This window comes from Ranitomeya variabilis, chromosome 4 (genome assembly GCF_051348905.1).
Source record: "Ranitomeya variabilis isolate aRanVar5 chromosome 4, aRanVar5.hap1, whole genome shotgun sequence".
Taxonomy (NCBI): domain Eukaryota; kingdom Metazoa; phylum Chordata; class Amphibia; order Anura; family Dendrobatidae; genus Ranitomeya; species Ranitomeya variabilis.
The window spans coordinates 535,575,950-535,595,200 of NC_135235.1; the positions used below are offsets into that span (position 1 = coordinate 535,575,950).

At 42.8% G+C, this 19,251-nt stretch overlaps 1 protein-coding gene across 7 annotated transcripts in view; it reads right to left on the minus strand.

Annotated features, from left to right (window-relative positions):
• The window catches only part of LOC143765604 (keratin, type I cytoskeletal 13-like), a 64,843-nt gene that overhangs the window by 26,191 nt on the left and 19,401 nt on the right, over positions 1-19,251 (minus strand). For all 7 annotated transcript variants that reach the window (XM_077252447.1, XM_077252449.1, XM_077252445.1 and 4 more), the window contains 3 exons: positions 10,098-10,180; positions 5,008-5,164; positions 1,733-1,897 (listed from right to left, as the gene is read on the minus strand). In XM_077252447.1, coding sequence (XP_077108562.1) covers positions 1,733-1,897; positions 5,008-5,164; positions 10,098-10,180 — 405 coding nt within the window. The remainder of the gene's footprint in view (positions 1-1,732; positions 1,898-5,007; positions 5,165-10,097; positions 10,181-19,251) is intronic.

The following is a 19,251-nucleotide window of genomic DNA, read 5'->3' on the forward strand; positions in this document are numbered from 1 at the left end:
CACATCAAAACCCTGTCATGAGCAGCCCAATCTCCAGACCTGAACCCCATTGAAAACCTCTGGAATATAATAAATAGGATGATGGATAGTCACAAGCCATCAAACAAAGAACTGCTTACATTTTTGCCCCAGAAGCAGTGTGAAAGACTGGAGGAAAGCATGCCAAGAAGCATGAAAGCTGTGACTAAAAATCATGGTTATTCCACAAAATATTGATTTCTGAACTCTTGCTGAGTTAAAACATTAGTATTGTTGTTTCTAAATGATTATGAACTTATTTTCTTTGCATTATTTGAGGTCTGAAAGCACTGTTTTTTTTTTTATTTTGACCATTTCTCCTTTTCAGAAAAAAAATACAAAATTTATTGCTTGGAAATTTGGAGACATGTCAGAAGTTTATAGAATAAAAGAACAATTTACATTTTACTCAAAAATATACCTATAAAGTGAAAAATCAGACAAACTGAACATTTTGCAACGGCCTCTTAATTTTTGCCAGAGCTGTATAGGCTTTTTATGTTATTCACTTTTCCACATAAAAAATTACATTTTAAAAAATAATCTTTTGTTTGGTCACTATATTATGCTTTACATAACTTTTTTTTTTGAAGAAGAAGAAGCTGATTTTTATGGAACAAGCTATAGTTTTCAATGGTACTATTTTGGAGTAAATAGGACTTTTTAGATCACTATTAAATTCAATTTTATGTAGGCGGCATGAAAGAAAAACAATAAATCTGAAATAGTTTTTTAAATGTATTTGTTTATGGAGTTCACAATACAGTATAATTAACATACTGTGTGTCAATATGGTTACGGTGGTACCGTAGTTTTTTTATGTTTTACTACTTTTACACAAGAAAATCACTAAAGAAAAAAAGTTTTTTTCGGTTGGTCATCATATAGTGAGAACCCTAACTTCATAATTTTTCTGAATACAGAACTGTATGAGGCTTATTTTTTGGGGGAAACCACTTTGGAATACTAATAATTTTTTCAGCACTTTTTAGTTATTTATTTTTTTTGAGGCAAGATGATCAAAAATAAAATTATTTGCATAGTTTTTCATGTTTTATTTTTACAGCATTCACCATGAACAACAAATAGTAAGATGGTTTTTTAGTACGGGTCTTTAAAAATACAGCAATGCTAAATGTGTGTTGTTTTTGTGAGGGTTTTGTTTTAGTTTTTACATTGATAATACACTTAGTACTTATACACTGCACTGCATTATCTAACCTGATGTTTTATCGGATAGCAATTGGACCAATGTTACACTATGGAGCAGTTTACATCTGCTATTTTTTATCTCATGCCGAATCGGCATGAGAAAACAATCCATGCAAGTGCATTGGATAATCTGATCACGCACACCCATTCTAGTCTATGTGTGTGCGTGAAACATCGGACTGCACTCGGATGTCATCCGAGTGCAGTCCCATGTACGCGCACAGAGACAATGGAGAAGATAAAGAAATTAAGTTCTCCGTTTCCTCTGCAGCTGTTATATGATTCTTACATTTTTGAGAATCGGATCACACTCAGATAATGCGTGAATCAAACTCTAATAGAATAGCCTAGTCTTCCAAAGTTGAAGATGATTTTTATTAACACTCTCAACCTAATAGATGAGGGACACTCTTTATTAACTATGAATATTGTAAAAAGTGTATTCAAAAGTGGAGTTTCTAAACTCAGGAATGCCTTTTAAAATTACGATAATTTCTCTTACCTTTTGGTCAAACCAAGCTTCATAAGTCCTCTGGTGATGATCTGCTATTTCTTTATACTGTTGCCGCAGTTTATTCAGGTCATTGGTGAGCTGTGTTGCCTCCAGTGTTTCGACCTCAACATTAACTTGACGCCTCAATTTTTGCTGAAGAAGATGTTCTCGTTCCTAAAGGGTTTACATTTTTGTCACGTGATTTTATAGTCTTCTAGGGATTCAAAACAGAACATGGGAGTAGATCGGAATACCTGGCCAGACAGGTCATTCCAGAAATGACTGTGAACTGGTCCAAGGCAGAAAAAATCCAATTCCAGGAAAATGTGTTGGACCATGTGTGTCCATTTCTGTTAATCTTTCCAAATTAAAAACTAATTTTTCAAGAGAAAATTGAGGAATAATAATATCATGTCTCATTTACTGTTGTAGAAGAATAGAAAACTCTGAAGCATTATAAACCCTTTACAAAATTCAAGACAATGTATTGTAATGGTTGGCATACACTCTGTAGATGTGAGCGTGCCTCAGGGTAAAGAACTCTCACATTGATGCAATGATTTGCCTTAGGCCACATTCACAAGTTCAGTATTTGGTCAGTATTTTACCTCAGTATTTGTAAGCCAAGACTATGAGTGGGTGATAAATACAGAAATGATGATGTGTTTCTATTATAATTTTCCTCTGATTATTCCATTCCTGGTTTTGGCTTACAAATACTGAGGTAAAATTCTGACCGAATACTGAATGTGTGATCGTGGCCTAAGGCCGGGATCACACATATGCGAGATACGGCTGAGTCTCGCAGGTGTAAACCGAGCTCTGGCGCCGGCACTCCGGAGCGGAGCGTGCAGCCGCACAGCAATACACGGAGCTGCACGCTCCGCTCCCAAGTGCCGGCGCCAGAGGAGGGATTTCACCTGCGAGACTCGGCCGTATCTCGCTTATGTGTGATCCCAGCCTTAGGCCACGATCACACATTCAGTATTCGGTCAGAATTTTACCTCAGTATTTGTAAGCCAAAACCAGGAGTGGAACAATCAGAGGAAAAATATAATAGAAACACATCATCATTTCTGTATTTATCACCCACTCTTAGTCTTGGCTTACAAATACTGAGGTAAAATACTGATCAAATACTGAACGTGTGAACGTGGCCTTAAAAGTCCAGTCTTTCCCCTCCATGGCCTGTTCATCAGAACTCTTGAGCAATTATCACACCCCTTGTTTGATAATAATGCAGTTGCTCTGGATAAGGGAGTCATGAATTTGTTTTTGCAAACCAGTCCGAATGTAGGAAGAAGCAACCACCAGACCTCATCTCTCCAAACGGTTCCTAGAAATGACAAGGTTTGTGGTATATTCACTCTTTGGCCCCATTTCCACATCCACATTTCTCATACATGTTTTATCTATGTTTTTCATGGCTAGAACATGTACCCATTAGAGTCTATGGGCATTATTTTCAAGTCCATTTTGGGGGGAAGGATTGATGGCCTCCAGATTTGCTGATAAAAATCTCCCCTGGAAGTCAAGTGGGAAAAAACAGGCAGCATACTGGTGTCAACCATGTTGTATTCTAGTGCTATCCATTTTTTAAATATTATTATTAATATTTGTATTACGTAATGGGAAGGTGATGCTTTTAAACTTTTATCTTTTTTAAGAAAAACAGATGCTAAACTTATGGTAAAAATGGACACATGGATCAAAAAAGCTGATGAAATCCAGATCAGTAAAAAATGGTCAAAATGGATTATTTTTTCTCATGCAAAACAACAAAAGTGGATTTATTAAATAGGCCATAATTGAAAGAAGGCAAATGTAATAATAATAAATTACCTAAACATTTCCATATTTTATTTCACTTAGGGCTCATTCAGACGTCAGTGATTTTCTCAATTTTTTTTCCAGAGGTCAAAGTTTTATCAGAGTTTGGTTAATGTGTCAGCTTTTACTATAAGGCTGGGTTCACACTACGTTATGGACTATGTTACACAGCGGCATAACGCGGTGTAACGTAGTCTGTTAACGCCGCCATTGACTCCAATGTCGGACGCATCACTAGCGCACGCCCACAATGGGTGTGCGCTAGGGATGTGCCGTCATTGAGTGACAGACCCTGAGACGCGGGCTGCAGCGTTTCCGGGTCCGTCACTGCTAGCGCAGATAGAGCTAGCAGATGCTCTATCTGCCCTAGCGTGCTGCCATACCGGCACTTAAGTTTACAGCAGCCCATTACCGTATGTGTTGAACGGGCTGCTGTAAACGTAATGTGAACCCAGCCTTAGTGTTTGGTCTGAGTTATGAGTTTTTCTTGGAATTAAACCAAACCAGAAAAAAAAGGATGTCTACCTTCGCGTATCTAGCAGTCTGACATCAGAGTGCAGTCCAATTTTTTCACAGACACATAGAATTGCATTGGTGATTTTGATCCAGCACTTGGATGAAATTGGCAATTTTTCGGAAATATCAGGTTCATTCAGTGAAAAATCACAGACGTGTGACAGGCCCAACAAGATTGCTCACCATCGTCTCTATTTGTGAGGATCCCAGAAGTCTGGCCAAATGATGGGTCATATGTGTTCTGGTATGGTATAAATGCTATAAAATATTTATGGTATAAATACTTTAAGGGATTATCTATACCTATTTTCTTTTAACAAGGCCCAGCATAGTCGAAAAATTAAAAAAATGTATGTTCACATACCAATTCAATGCCACTCCACCTATCAATCCCCTGCTAATCTAGGACTTTCTCTTCCGGTTTCTATCATGTTCTGATCAAAGTATGTGGCCACATTAGCCAACCACTAGCCACAGCAGTGATGCCTTGGTCACCACTGTAGGAAGTGATTGCCTTAGGTGTTTATTTGCACATCTTTGCCAGAAGAGGAAACATGGAGACGAGCAACAAGCAACATTTTAGAGGAGCAGCAGGAAATCAGTACATGAGTAAAGTGATTTTTTTTCTTAATTTGAACTTTGCATAGTGTTTTTTGATGAGCTTCAGATTTTTTTGCTGATCCACATTTAATCCGCAAAAAATCCATAGTAGAATTTGTTACAGATTTTGAATTATCTACTGAATCTGACAAAGAAAATCTGCAACAAATCTGCAACCGATTTGCAAATAAAATGACATTCTACTGATTTATTTTTATTTTTTCAAAAACCAGGAGATAAGTCTGGACAGAATTATAGATAAGGTCCTTCCATCTGTTACAAATTGTGGGATGTAATAGGTAGAAATAAATGCTGATATGAGGAGTAGCTTACAGTACCTCAGTGTGGTCATTCCTTAGGTGTTCGAGCTCATTACTTAAGATCTGCACTTCTGCTTCCAGACAACGTTTCTGCATGTCCAGATCATCACCGGTTGTCTTTAATTTTTTCATATCGGCTTCTATAGTCAGACGTGTGGCCAGTTCAGCATCATACCTGAGATTTGATTAAAAAAAAGCAAATGAAAACTAAAACACTCACTAAAAATTCTGTGTATACAGCTCCCATGCATAACTATAGGTCTCCAGGGTTATAGGCTACAACAAATTGTAGTCATTTCTTAAATGGGTTGTTTGGCGTTGGACTTCAAATCTGCAGTTGTGTTATCCGATGCCGGGAGCGGGCGGTCATCTGACTTCAGGCCACATTTCGACTAGACGTGTCCAGCCTCGCCCAAATCACTTGTTTTAACCCTAGAACGCGTACCTGGGGCCTCGCAGGCCTGCTAGGTTACCTGTTTTCTATTATCTGTAAAACTACATTAGTTAGAATTTTGAAACTCAAGGTAATCCTCAGGTATATAGTTGTTAGTAATATCCAGTTCATATATTTTTATGTTATAGGCATCTCGTATAGCAACGCTTTTTTTGTGACTACCCCAGATTCACGTACCTGGGGCCTTTGAGGCCTGCTTTGGTTTACATGTACTCCTCAGTCTTTTTGTCTGTACTGTTGTTGGGGAAGAACTTATGACTCAGTCTTTATGACTATTGGTCGATGGCTGTTGCTGGGAAGAGTGTGGATTCTGCCTGACATGGTAATGTGATCCTGGAAGGGAGTTTCCCCTCACAAAGTAACGTGATTATGATGTCAGTACAGGTCCTTTAGTCCTAAATCCTAGTTGCTGGAGAGACTTTGGAGGAAGAAGTCAGCTTTCTTTGGTCTGTAACAAAGAACCTTTCTGAGCTCCAAAACCAGAGGCTTCTACTGCACTTACAAGAAAGTGATCTGTTGAAGGTAAGAGTAGGGGGGCTGTACTTTACCCTAAGCACACAAACACTAACAAAGTCTTAGCACACACAGTGTATAGTGCACAAGCCTGATTGTAATCTTTATTTTTTACTTTTCATTTTAGTTTACTCACATCTAAGATTACAATGGCACAGTCTACATCAAGGGGATTGACTGTCCAAGAAATTGAGGCGATTATTTTCAATAGTGATGAAGACAGTGACATTTCTTTGTCGGATGAAGAGTATATTCCACCAGCTAGTGTATCAACTTCATCGTCCAGCGATTCCTCAGATGATGAAGAAGTAATAGATCCAGCAGAATGTGCAAGTAGAACATCTAAAACAAATGTTTTTTGGAACAGTACTGCTGTGGCTCATGCACGCACCCCATCACATAACATTATCAGAGTTCCTCAAGGAGCTGTCGGAATTTCCCAATTCATGTCCAAAAAAGATGTTTTCAGTAAATTTGTTTCAGATGATATTGCAGATGAGGTAGTTTTGTGTACGAATGTGGAAGGTAAACGTATTGCTTCGGAAAAAAAAAAAACTTGGAAAAATTTAACTAAAGAGGAACTATATGCCTATATTGGCCTTACTCTTCTGGCAGGGTCGACTAAATCATATGATGTGCCAATCAGAGAGTTATTTCTGAACCCATTTGCAGATCCACATTACAAAGCCACTATGTCCGTAGATAGATTTGAGGCTATTCGGAGATGCATTCGTTTTGATGAAAAGAGAACTCGGCCTGTGAGGTTGGCAACCGATAAATTAGCGCCTATTAGCTATACACTCACCGGCCACTTTATTAGGTACACCATGCTAGTAACGGGTTGGACCCCCTTTTGCCTTCAGAACTGCCTCAATTCTTCGTGGCATAGATTCAACAAGGTGCTGGAAGCATTCCTCAGAGATTTTGGTCCATATTGACATGATGGCATCACACAGTTGCCGCAGATTTGTCGGCTGCACATCCCAAAGATGCTCCATACAAGGCAGGATGGATCCATGCTTTCATGTTGTTTACGCCAAATTCTGACCCTACCATCCGAATGTCGCAGCAGAAATCGAGACTCATCAGACCAAGCAACGTTTTTCCAATCTTCTACTGTCCAATTTCGATGAGCTTGTACAAATTGTAGCCTCGGTTTCCTGTTCTTAGCTGAAAGGAGTGGTACCCGGTGTGGTCTTCTGCTGCTGTAGCCCATCTGCCTCAAAGTTCGACGCACTGTGCGTTCAGAGATGCTCTTAGGCCTACCTTGGTTGTAACGGGTGGCGATTTGAGTCACTGTTGCCTTTCTATCAGCTCGAACCAGTCTGCCCATTCTCCTCTGACCTCTGGCATCAACAAGGCATTTCCGCCCACAGAACTGCCGCTCACTGGATTTTTTTTCTTTTTCGGACCATTCTCTGTAAACCCTAGAGATGGTTGTGCGTGAAAATCCCAGTAGATCAGCAGTTTCTGAAATACTCAGACCAGCCCTTCTGGCACCAACAACCATGCCACGTTCAAAGGCACTCAAATCACCTTTCTTCCCCATACTGATGCTCGGTTTGAACTGCAGGAGATTGTCTTGACCATGTCTACATGCCTAAATGCACTGAGTTGCCGCCATGTGATTGGCTGATTAGAAATTAAGTGTTAACAAGAAGTTGGACAGGTGTACCTAATAAAGTGGCCGGTGAGTGTATATGGAATCTTTTTATCAAGAACTGTTACAAACTTTACAATTCTAGCGAATATGTGACAGTGGACGAACAACTTCTTGCCTTTAGGGGACGTTGCAAATTTATCCAATATATGCCCAGTAAGCCAGCTAAATACGGCATAAAAATTTTCTGGATGTGCGATTCAGCAACTTATTATGGGATGAATGGCATGATTTACTGTGGAAAAGAAGCTGACGCTCCAGTCCAGAAAGATCTATGTTCCAACATAGTGAAAACACTAGCTTTACCAATTTTCCATTCTGGAAAAAATATCACTATGGATAATTATTTTACTAATTTAGAACTGGCCAATTTTTTGCTTCAGAAACAACTAACACTTGTTGGTACAATGAGACCAAACCGCCGCGAAATTCCACCAATAATGAAGCACAATGCACAGCGACCAATCTACGAGAGTGTATTCGGTTTCTGCAATGAGGCAACAATGGTGTCCTATAAAGCCAAGAAAGAAAAATCTGTGATATTACTGAGCACAATGCATCACGATGAAAGTATTGACACCAATGACAGGAAACAAAAACCTGAAATTATACTTCATTATAATAAGACAAAAGGAGGTGTCGACAAGATGGACAAAATGATTACTGAATATTTGTGTAAAAGGCAGACTAAACGTTGGCCTGTTGCCCTTTTTTCCAATATCCTTGATGTGTCATCCCTCAATAGCTATATTGTTTATTGTCAAACTAATCCAGAATTCCATGCCAACAGGAAGGACAATAGACGTATATTTTTGACAGAACTTTGTTATGAACTTTTGATGCCTACTATGCTAGAGAGAAGCAGCACAAAATGCTTATCAAGGCAAATTACAGAGGCAATGATCCGATGTGGAATATGCTTTCAGGAACAGCCAGAGCAAAGAGAAAAAAAAAGAAAGCGCTGCTATATTTGTCCAGCAAAGAAAGAAAGAAAATCGGAGCGTTTATGTTCTACTTGCAGACAAAATGTATGCAGGGAACATTCTGAAGAAAAAATAATATGCAAGAATTGTCGGGGGAATATGTAAAGTGGAAAATAAATATTCCTGCACCAAGTTTGCTACAGACTTTATGTAAAAACTTTTTATAAGAAAAAATGTATCCATCATAAAAAATTGTACTGAGTGAATATATTGGGCGTGCCCGTTTAGTTACATTTTTGTTGTTTTATGTACATAATTTTTTTTTGGAATTATACACATCTTAGGCTATGTTCCAAGTAGCGCTGGGGTTCACCAGAATGGGATCCATAATGGATCTGACCTCCTGGTAACTCCAGCTAAGGCTGATGGAATGCCGGGATTCCACCAGCCTTAGCTGAGGTCACCAGGAGGTCACATCCATTACGGATCCCCTCCTGGTGGACCCCAGCGCTAGTGGGAATGCATCCTTACTTTGCAAATTTAAAATAAACTTTGAAAAGTATTTTTATTTGAGTTATTCCATGTTATTTGCACACAGGCCTAAAAGGCCCCAGGTACGTGAATATGGGGTAGTCACAAAAAAAGCGTTGCTATACGAAATGCCTATAACATAAAAATATACGAACAACTGGAAATTACTAACAACTATATAGCTGAGGAATACCTAGAGTTTCAAAATTGTAACTAAAGTAGTTTTACAGAAAATAATAAAAAGTAACCTGACAGGCCTGCGAGGCCCCAGGTACGCATTATACCAGCCTTAGCCGGGGTCACCAGGAGGTCAGATCCATTACGAAATCCCGTCCAGGCGGACCCCAGAGCTAGTGGGAATGCATGCTTACTTTCAAATAACTTTGAAAAAAAAATTTTTTTGAGTTATTCCATGTTATTTGAAAACAGGCCTCAAAGGCCCCAGGTACGTAATAGTGTAGATTCCTATGGTCACGCATTCTAGGGTTAAGTGAGGCTGCACATGTCTAGTCAGCATATAACCGTATGTATGCAAACCGCATAATTGTGGTCATGGGCCTACCCACTCCTGGAGCCAGCACCGGAGAATCTTCAGTTTGTGAGGATTCACAAGTCTGTAGTCATATAAAGTGACTGCAGACTTTTACCCCAAGCCTATTTTACAACAAACAAGCTAGGATCCATAGTGATCCTATGCCATTTTAAGCACAGAATTAGATGTCTGTGTGTTCTAACATTTCCAATCCCATTTAAGGGCTTCTGTAATATTGATTTTTTTGCCATGTAAAGATGAGGTAGTGTCTACGGATGAGAATCTTAGCTCATGTCTGATCGATGTAATAAAAGTCAGTCATCAACAATCTCATTAATTAGAAAAAATAATAAAAACAAAACCAGAACAATAACAAAGAAAACTATTCATTATCCCCAAGTCTAGACTTGGAGAGTGCAGACCAAATACAGCATACAGCCATAGATGTAACAGATGCTCTTGAGAAAAAGCTATGAGAAGATAATGGACACTCACTTCGCTTTTAAGCCATCCACTCGTAGTTTTGTGTTGTCGATGTCCAAGTGGAGCCCAGAGTTTGTCAGCTTTGCGCTGTTTATCTTCAAGAAACAAAAATGATGTGATAAATTACAGAATATAAATATTATAAACCTCTTGTCTCATCTTAAGTATCTTAAATACTCAACCACAAGGGGCAATGAGACCTTTTCGACTTCAGTCCTCGACCCAAAGCCGATCTGTAAGTAAACCTATGTAACAGTTTTAAAATGGTCTTCATTGACCATGGAATAAGAATAAACGCACTTAATTTGAGTTTCCTCTGCATTTGACCACACAAATTTCCTCTCCTTTTAGCAAAAACACCAACAATGATGGAAAGAGGAAGTTATGGCAATTGTAGGCACATCTAACACTCAGTAATAGTCCTTTGCAAACTCCTGTTGCTAAAACATACAGTATATTGCTTGAAAAAATGTATATATGTCACTATGCACTAGCCAATAGGGTGCATCTGTTCTATAACTTAATTTCTCTACTGCAGTCAGTCCCTGGATCATTAACACCTCAGGGGATTTGACTTTGTATCAAAAAAATCTGTTTAAATAGGTTGCCCAGGACTTTAATATTGATGGCTCATCTGTAGGTCCTGTAAAGTGGCCGAGAGCAGTAGTAGCAAATGAGCTGCTGTCCGGTTGCGCTCTGGCACTTTTCAGACAAGGGGTTTTCCATTCCCAGTGTGCTGTGGGGTGTGGGTTACATCATACTCACTTGTAGGATGCAGGTCTCCTCTGTCTCGAAACTTCTGTCTTCAGAAGCCACCGCATATGATACATGGGACACCAAGTTCTTAGTAACAGTCAAACTTTTACTAAGAAGTCCAAGTTCATCAGGTGGGTACAAATGCGATAAGGCACAGTAATTTGCACTTCCTCTCTCCTTAGTACAACTTCTCATCTGTCTTGCCACTCATTCGTTCTGGACTACCCCCAAGCTGACTCCATCAGCCTTAGGGATCGTTGTCCACTCCAGCAGTGCACGAGGGACCATCCACTTGGCCCCCATGTAGTTCCATGTCCACCGCCTTCATGATGTCAGAAGTCCAGGCCAACTCCATGGTACCTGGCCAGATTCCTTAGATCTGGACGATGTTGGAATCTCCATCAGAGAACTCTATTTGGCCTCCCACTGCCTCTAACGGTTGGCCCCTGCTGCCCCTAGCAATCCACCCCACCTGAACTTGAACTCCAGTGTACATGTAGCGCCCCCACTGCCGCAGGGCCGAGGGGTACCCGGTACCGGGCCTCTGAGTCTCTGTTTTGGGGTTGTCACGGTGGCTAGACCCGGCCCGTGACCCTGCTGAGGGGCGTACAATGAAGGTGGAGGTATGGTGATGATGTTATGATGTGGTGCAGGTCGCAGTAAATAACGAGGACACCAGGTTGCAGTCTCTTTACCTCTTTACTGAAGGCTTCAGGATCCTCAGTCCGGAATACGGTTAACCAGGCTGCGCAAGTCCGCCCCCAGAGTTCCCTTTGCAGGTGGAAATCTGTGCCTACCTTCTAGCGCTTGTGTGTTGTGGTCCTCCCCTGCTGTGCTTACGGGATAGTCCCCACAACTGTTGTGTCTGTTTCTGAAGTTCCCTCACAACTCGATTATGATGTTCTGCTTCGTCCCCCAGATGATATGGCTAGGACGCACCCGTATGACGGGTAGGCTCGGAGGTCTTCCGGGACCCTAGAGTCGCCCCTCTCCAAATGTTGCCCCCTATGTCTTCTTAGGTGATTTGAGTGAGACAGCCCGCCTATAACTGACTGTCCTGCCATAGGTTTGAAGTAAGGCCTGGAGCTCAATACTTCCTCGGCGTTCCGGCCACCGGCTACGTGCCTCAGTAGGATGTTGCCTCGTCTTACAGCACGACTCCTACTGGTGTTTCTCCTTGTTGCGTTGATCTCGTTTCTCACTCAGCACAATAAACCTCGCTTCTCGTCCTTTCTTAGGGTACCGCCGCAATGAAGTGCAGGCGCGGTCCTGTAACGTTCTTTCTGTTCGCTAGGCCTCTGTCAGGATCCCACCCCTGACAGGGACCCCCCTGAATCTTCCCCTGCAACACCCTCTGCCACAGGATGTTGCCTGGTTCCAACCCAGTCAGCTTCTAACTAACTTCCTACCTAACCCCCAGTTTTACCAGATTGTGAGGAGTGGCCTAATACATAGCACCCTTAGCTCCCCCTGGAGGCCAGACTGTGAAGTGTATTGGTGTCTGTGATACCTGGTCAGGTGAACTCCTTCAGTGCCATCGGACGTACCATAGCCCCCCTTAGCGGCGGAGCATCAGTACTGCAACGACCAGGACTCTGGGGCGCTGCACACACTTCACTGGCTTACACTGAACTCCCTCTAACCAGCCAGTGCCCTCCTCTTTATCAGCACTAGTGCCCACCCACTGGGCTATTCCTACCCTTAACCATTTCCTATCTTACATGCTGAACCTGCTTATCCCTATTTTATAAACTATGCTGTCCTAAGCTTATCCTATGCTATACTCGCATTATGCATTAACACCTTAGGCCTCTTTCACACTTCAGTCTTTGTAGCCCCGTCGAGATATGTCGTTTTTTGAGAAAACGGGATCCTGCAAAAAAATTTGCAGGATCCTGCATTTTCTCATAGACTTGTATTAGCAACGTATTGCGACGGATGGCCACACGTTTCGTCCGATCCTGCGGAATTTGACGGACCATCTTTTGGAAAAAACGTTCAGATGAACGTTTTTTGTCTGCAGTGGAAAAACGTGCCCCAACGCCTCCTGCAGCATACGTCGTTGCACAGAATGGGAGCCTATGGACACTGGATCCTGCGCACACTGTGAAACGCAGGAATCCAGTGACAGATGCAGTTTTTCCATCTGAGCATGCCAGGAAGCAAATTCCAACCCGGCGAAAAGTCTCTCTCTCTCTCCCTCTCCCCCTCTGTCCCTCTCTCCCTCTCTCTCCAGAGATTTATACTTCAAATTTAGCCCGGGACTCGTGCAACGCATCCGTCATAACACTGGATGCGTAGCACACGTTTTCCTCTTATTTTGCAACGTCCGTTGATACGTCGGTTCACTGCACTCTGACGCAGGACGACCGTCGGAAGTGTGAAAGAAGCCTTATATACTGTACTTCACCATAATACATTGCATCACATTAGACACATTACTTTTATTTATAAAACCAAACAATAGTATTCACATAGCGTATCTGTTGTCTTCAGGGGCAGGAACAGGGTAAGACAGTGCACATCCCTACAGTCCTACACCCAGCAATACTATAGATCAGCTGTTAGCAGGTCCAACTGTAGTAGGAAATAAACAGTATACATAGGTGAAGCAATAGCTCAATACACTCTATATTAAGCATTCTTTGGTACTGTAGCTCAGTTCCCATTCACTTCAATAAGAAATGAGCTTTTGTATTCGAGAACAGACACTACAAGGTGTAAAGAGCTGTTCTGGTTCTGGAGCACCATTTGCACCAATTTACGCCCAATACAACTAATTTGTGTGGGTGCTGGCTGTTGAGGTGACTGATATTAATTACCTATTCTGAGGATAGGCCATGAATATAAAAATCCTCGACAACGCTTTAACACTTTCTCATCAGTGAGATATAAAAAGTTGCTTTACTAGGGACCCATCACCTCTTCTGGCAAACTCGCAGGCTGTGTATGGACATTGGTGTCTCATCTCTGTGTAGGTTTGAAACATCTTCGTACAAAAAAAAAACCTTTATATATAAATGTTGTAATCCACGTAAAAACTTGGAGGTCATTTTTCTTTTAAAGGCAACACAATAATTTTTTTTTTGCACTGGTCCAGTGCATATAAAAGAAAAAATATTGCAACTTGAATAGTCATGGTAAACAAACCTGTGTGTGTTTGCAGCGCCCCAGAGACCTGGTCGTTGCAGTAACATCGCTCCGCCGCTAAGGGGGGTGATGGTACGTCTGATGGCACTGAAGGAGTTCACCTGACCAGGTATCACAGACACCAATACACTTCACAGTCTGGCCTCCAGGGGGAGCAAAGGGCACCATGTATTAGGCTACTCCTCACAATCTGGTAAAACTGGGGGTTAGATAGGAAGTTAGACAGAAAGCTGACTGGGTTGGAACCAGGCAACATCCTGTGGCAGAGGGTGTTGCAAGAGAAGATTCAGGGGGGTCCCTGTCAGGGGTGGGATCCTGACAGAGGCCTAGCGAACAGAAAGAACGTTACGGGACCGCGCCTGCACTTCATTGCGGCGGTACCCCAAGAAAGGACAAGAAGCGAGGTTTATTGTGAAGAGTGAGAAACGAGATCAACGCAACAAGGAGAAAACACCAGTAGGAGTCATGCTGTAAGATCGAGGCAACATCCTACTGAGGCGCGTAGCTGGTGGCCGGAAACGCAGAGGAAGTACTGGCTCCAAGCCTTTCTTCAAACCAACGGCAGGACAGTCAGTTATAGGCGGGCTGTCTCACCTAAATCACCTAAGCAGACATAGGGGGCAACATTTGGAGAGGGGCGACTCTAGGGTCCCGGAAGAACTCCAGGCCTACCCGTCATACGGGTGCGTCCTAGCCATATCATCTGGGGGACGGAGAAGAACATCAGAATCAGTTGTGAGGGAACATCAGAAACAGACACAGCAGTTGTGAGGACTATCCTGTGGTGCTCAGCAGGGAAGGACTATAACACACAAGCGCTAGAAGGAAGGCACAGATTTCCACCTGCAAAGGGAACTCTGAAGGTGCCATCGGACCGGCCGGTCTCAGACAGCCCTGTTAACCGTACTCTGGACTGAGGATTCTGAAGCCTTCAGTAAAGAGGTAAAGAGACTGCAACCCTGTGTCCTCGTTATTCATTGCACCCGGCACCACACATCATCACTCTCAACTTTTACTGGACGCCCCTTAGCAGGGTCACGGACCGGGTCTAGCCACCGTGACAATCCCAGAACCGAGACAGGGAGGCCCGGTACCGGGTACCCCTCGGCCCTGCGACAGTGGGGGCGCTCCATGTTCATAGTTACAGACTGCAAATAAACCTTGTGTAGTCTCATCCTGCAGTCAGATGACTTTCCATCTGTTTCTTATTTGTTAGCATAAAGGAGTTCTTTTCTGAAGACATCCTTTGTCCATATATCCTATTCGGGCATTTGCACATCAAAGATACAGTCCCTGAGTGAAATCCTCCCCTATGAGTGGGAGAGAGATATGTCCAAGGGTCTCTCCTGGTGAACTCGAGCAGTTGTATTACATGAATGTCCATTCACCACATTGATCACAGTATAATACCACATTCTTCATGTAGCGGACTCTGCAGTTGCCTCAGGCAAGTGCCTGACCAAGGCTACTTCCAACCAAATCAATTTTCTGGGGGTGTCAGGAGTCAGTATTTTGAAAAATGTTGTCTGAGATAAGTCGACCCCCTTTAACTTACAATTAGTTGCTTAGGAGTGTTGGCAGCAGATTAATCTCTGTACTGTCCAGCCGTTTAACAGTGAATATATATTTACTCAAGAACAAAAATAACAGCTCACAACTGGTATTTCTTACAGCTTAGGATCTTAGCATCTTGTATGTCTCGAGCTACACACACACTGACTGAGCAGGTTTTTTAACAGTGAAATGTTAGCAATATAACACTATTGCTGGAGGCAGAAACTCATGCACTATTAAACAATAGTAGTTTATGCAAGATAGACAATGAGCATTATTCAAACAAGGAGATTTGATAGGAATATAACTACAGTACAGGATCAGACAGGAGACAGTTTGTTTGCAGTTAGCAATTACAGAGATGCATAAAGCTGGCCATACACACTATATGGCTATTGGCTGGACAACAATTTGGCTGACAGCTATCTTGGTTCTCTCTCCCATACATAGGAGCACTCGCTCAGCTGTTCTCTAAGAAAATGTTGCTAACAGACATCTCCCCCAACCATCAGTAGCAGGGCCGGCTTCAGGCTTTTGTGAGGCCACTTTAACATATACTACAATTCATGATGCTCAGATACAGCAGAGAAATATAGGTATAGTACAATGCCAAAGATTTCACTAATGTCTTACATTACATGAGTATATCACTCATGTAATGTAGGACATTAGTGACTTCTTTTGTAAATTCTACAATAGCTCAGAAATGTTGCTCCACATAGATAATGAGACCCATATATTGATCCATACAGTATTTACACCACATAGTGCTCCATGCAAAATAATGATCCCCATATATTGCTCCATTCTGTATAATGATGATGGGCCCCATATAATTTTCCATACATAAGGGGTTCTATATAATGCTCCAGTATATGATGTGTCCCATAGATTTCTCCATATATAATAGGCCCTATATATTGCTCCATATACAATGAACTCCATATAATGCTCCACACAGTATATAATGGGCCTCATATATATAATGCTCCATACATAATGGGCCCATGTAACGATCCATACAGAATGGGCCCCATATATTGCTCCATACATTAAAAAAAATGAAATACCTCTCCTTTCTGGCCGCAGGTTCGGTTTCCTAGCGTCGCTGTTTTCCCACTCTCTGCACTGACTGTTCAGAGCAGAGGGTGCACAGTAGTGACATATTTAAGTCCTCTGACCTGAAACGTCAGAGTAAGAAGACGTGGAAGACGCCACAGCGGAGGAACAGGGAGAGTAAATATTGGAATATTGGAAGTACCGGGGCCCTGAGCAAGCAAGGGGGGGTTCCTGTGAGGCCCACTCGCAGGCACTCGTACCAGGCTCCCATAGCACACAGGTGTCCCCAACAGTGAGTGCCCCCCGCCTGCTCAGAGCCCCGGTACTTGGCTTGGTGCTGATGCTGGCCCTGATCATTGGGGCGGCACGTTAATACACACTAGATTGTCAGCCGAATCTGTTGATATCAGCTAACAGCTGATCAGAATTCATCATCTTTCCCCCATCTCACGCGACCCCCCCAATGAACCTATCCATTACAGTAAACGGCTGCCCACTCTCCCCAGTCCCACAAGCTCACTGCCTCGGGGTAATCCTTGACGCTGATCTCTCCTTCAAACCACATATCCAAGCCCTTTCCACTTCCTGCCGACTTCAACTCAAAAATATTTCACGAATCCGTACATTCCTCAACCAAGAATCTGCAAAAACCCTAGTCCATGCCCTCATCATCTCTCGCCTTGACTACTGCAACCTCTTGCTCTGTGGCCTCCCCTCTAACACTCTCGCACCCCTCCAATCTATTCTAAACTCTGCTGCCCGACTAATCCACCTGTCCCCCCGCTATTCCCCGGCCTCTCCCCTCTGTCAATCCCTTCACTGGCTCCCCGTTGCCCAGAGACTCCACTACAAAACCCTAACCATGACGTACAAAGCCATCCACAACCTGCCTCCTCCATACATCTGTGACCTCATCTCCCGGTACTTACCTACACGCAACCTCCGATCCCCACAAGACCTCCTTCTCTACTCCCCTCTTATCTCCTCTTCCCACAATCGTATACAAGATTTCTCTCGCGTATCACCCCTACTCTGGAACCCTCTACCACAACACATCAGACTCTCGCCTACCATCGAAACCTTCAAAAAGAGCCTGAAGACCCACCTCTTCCGACAAGCCTACAACCTGCAGTAACCACCGATCAACCAAACCTCTGCATGACCAGCTCTAGCCTCACCTATTGTATTCTCACCCATCCCTTGTAGATTGTGAGCCTTCGCGGGCAGGGTCCTCTCTCCTCCTGTACCAGTTATGACTTGTATTGTTTAAGATTATTGTACTTGTTTTTAAAATGTATACCCCTCCTCCCATGTAAAGCGCCATGGAATAAATGGCGCTATAACAAATAAATAATAATAATAATAATAACATAGTTCTAATGCCTAAGTCTGCACTGGAACTGTCAGGGGTGTAACAATCAAGGTCGCATAGAAAACGACCGCGACCAGGCCCAGGCTGGATGGTGGCATGCCGATGCCTTTTCAGCTGGATGTAGGTCCTATGACAAACATTGAACTGATATGTATTGCGGCACAGAAACCCCACAGTGCAATACATGCTATCAGCCAACCGGAGGCTGGCAGTTGATGTCACTGGAGACGCAAGGCAGTGACGTCATGTGCAGCCGACGCTTGCATGCTGAAGTCAGCTGTCAGCTATAGAAGGGGACACTGTGTGTCATGGGAGTGGAGTAAAGTGAGTAGAATGGTTTATTTTTTTAATATTTGTTAGAGAAGACCCGCAGAACAGGTACATTATTAATGGAAGAATCACAAGATGAAGCACATTATACCAGGATGGGGGACACATTACTGGAAGGGGCCCTAGTTGGGGGAGTCACAGGGATGCCGCAACAGAGAGTGGTCTCCTCTACTCAGAGGTGTATCTAGCCTTTCCAGCACCCGGGGCAAAGGATCAGTTTGGCGCCCCCCCCCCCAAACCCTCCCCAATCCCTCCCCCATTTGAACCTTAACTCTATTGAAACTGTATGACCAAGCCAAGGTACATTCCTGAATCTCCATAATGTTAAAATAGATACCAATAAAAGTAAAAGTAATTGAGACATCAGTAGGTTAAGTGTTTTTGAATATCCGTATTGAATCAGGAGCCCCATATAATCTTGCCTAAAGGTTAACAATGGCCCCATAAGATGCTCCATAGACACATTTGCCCAATATAGTGCTGCAGAAACGTTGATTATGGCCCCATAAGATGCTCCATAGAGACATTTGCCCCATATATTGCTGCACAAACGTTATGGCCCCATAAGATGCTCTATACAGACACTTGCCCCATATAGTGCTGCACAAACATTATGGCCCCATAAGATACTCCATACAGACACTTGCCCCATATAGTGCTGCACAAACATTATGGCCCCATAAGATGCTCTATACAGATACTTGCCCCATATAGTGCTGCACAAATGTTATGGCCCCATAGATGCTCCATACAGACACTTGCCCCGTTATAGTGCTGCACAAATGTTATGGCCCCCATATAGTGCTGCACAAACATTATGGGCCCATATAGTGCTGCACAAACATTATGGCCCCCATATAGTGCTGCACAAACATTATGGCCCCCATATAGTGCTGCACAAACATTATGGCCCCCATATAGTGCTGCACAAACATTATGGCCCCC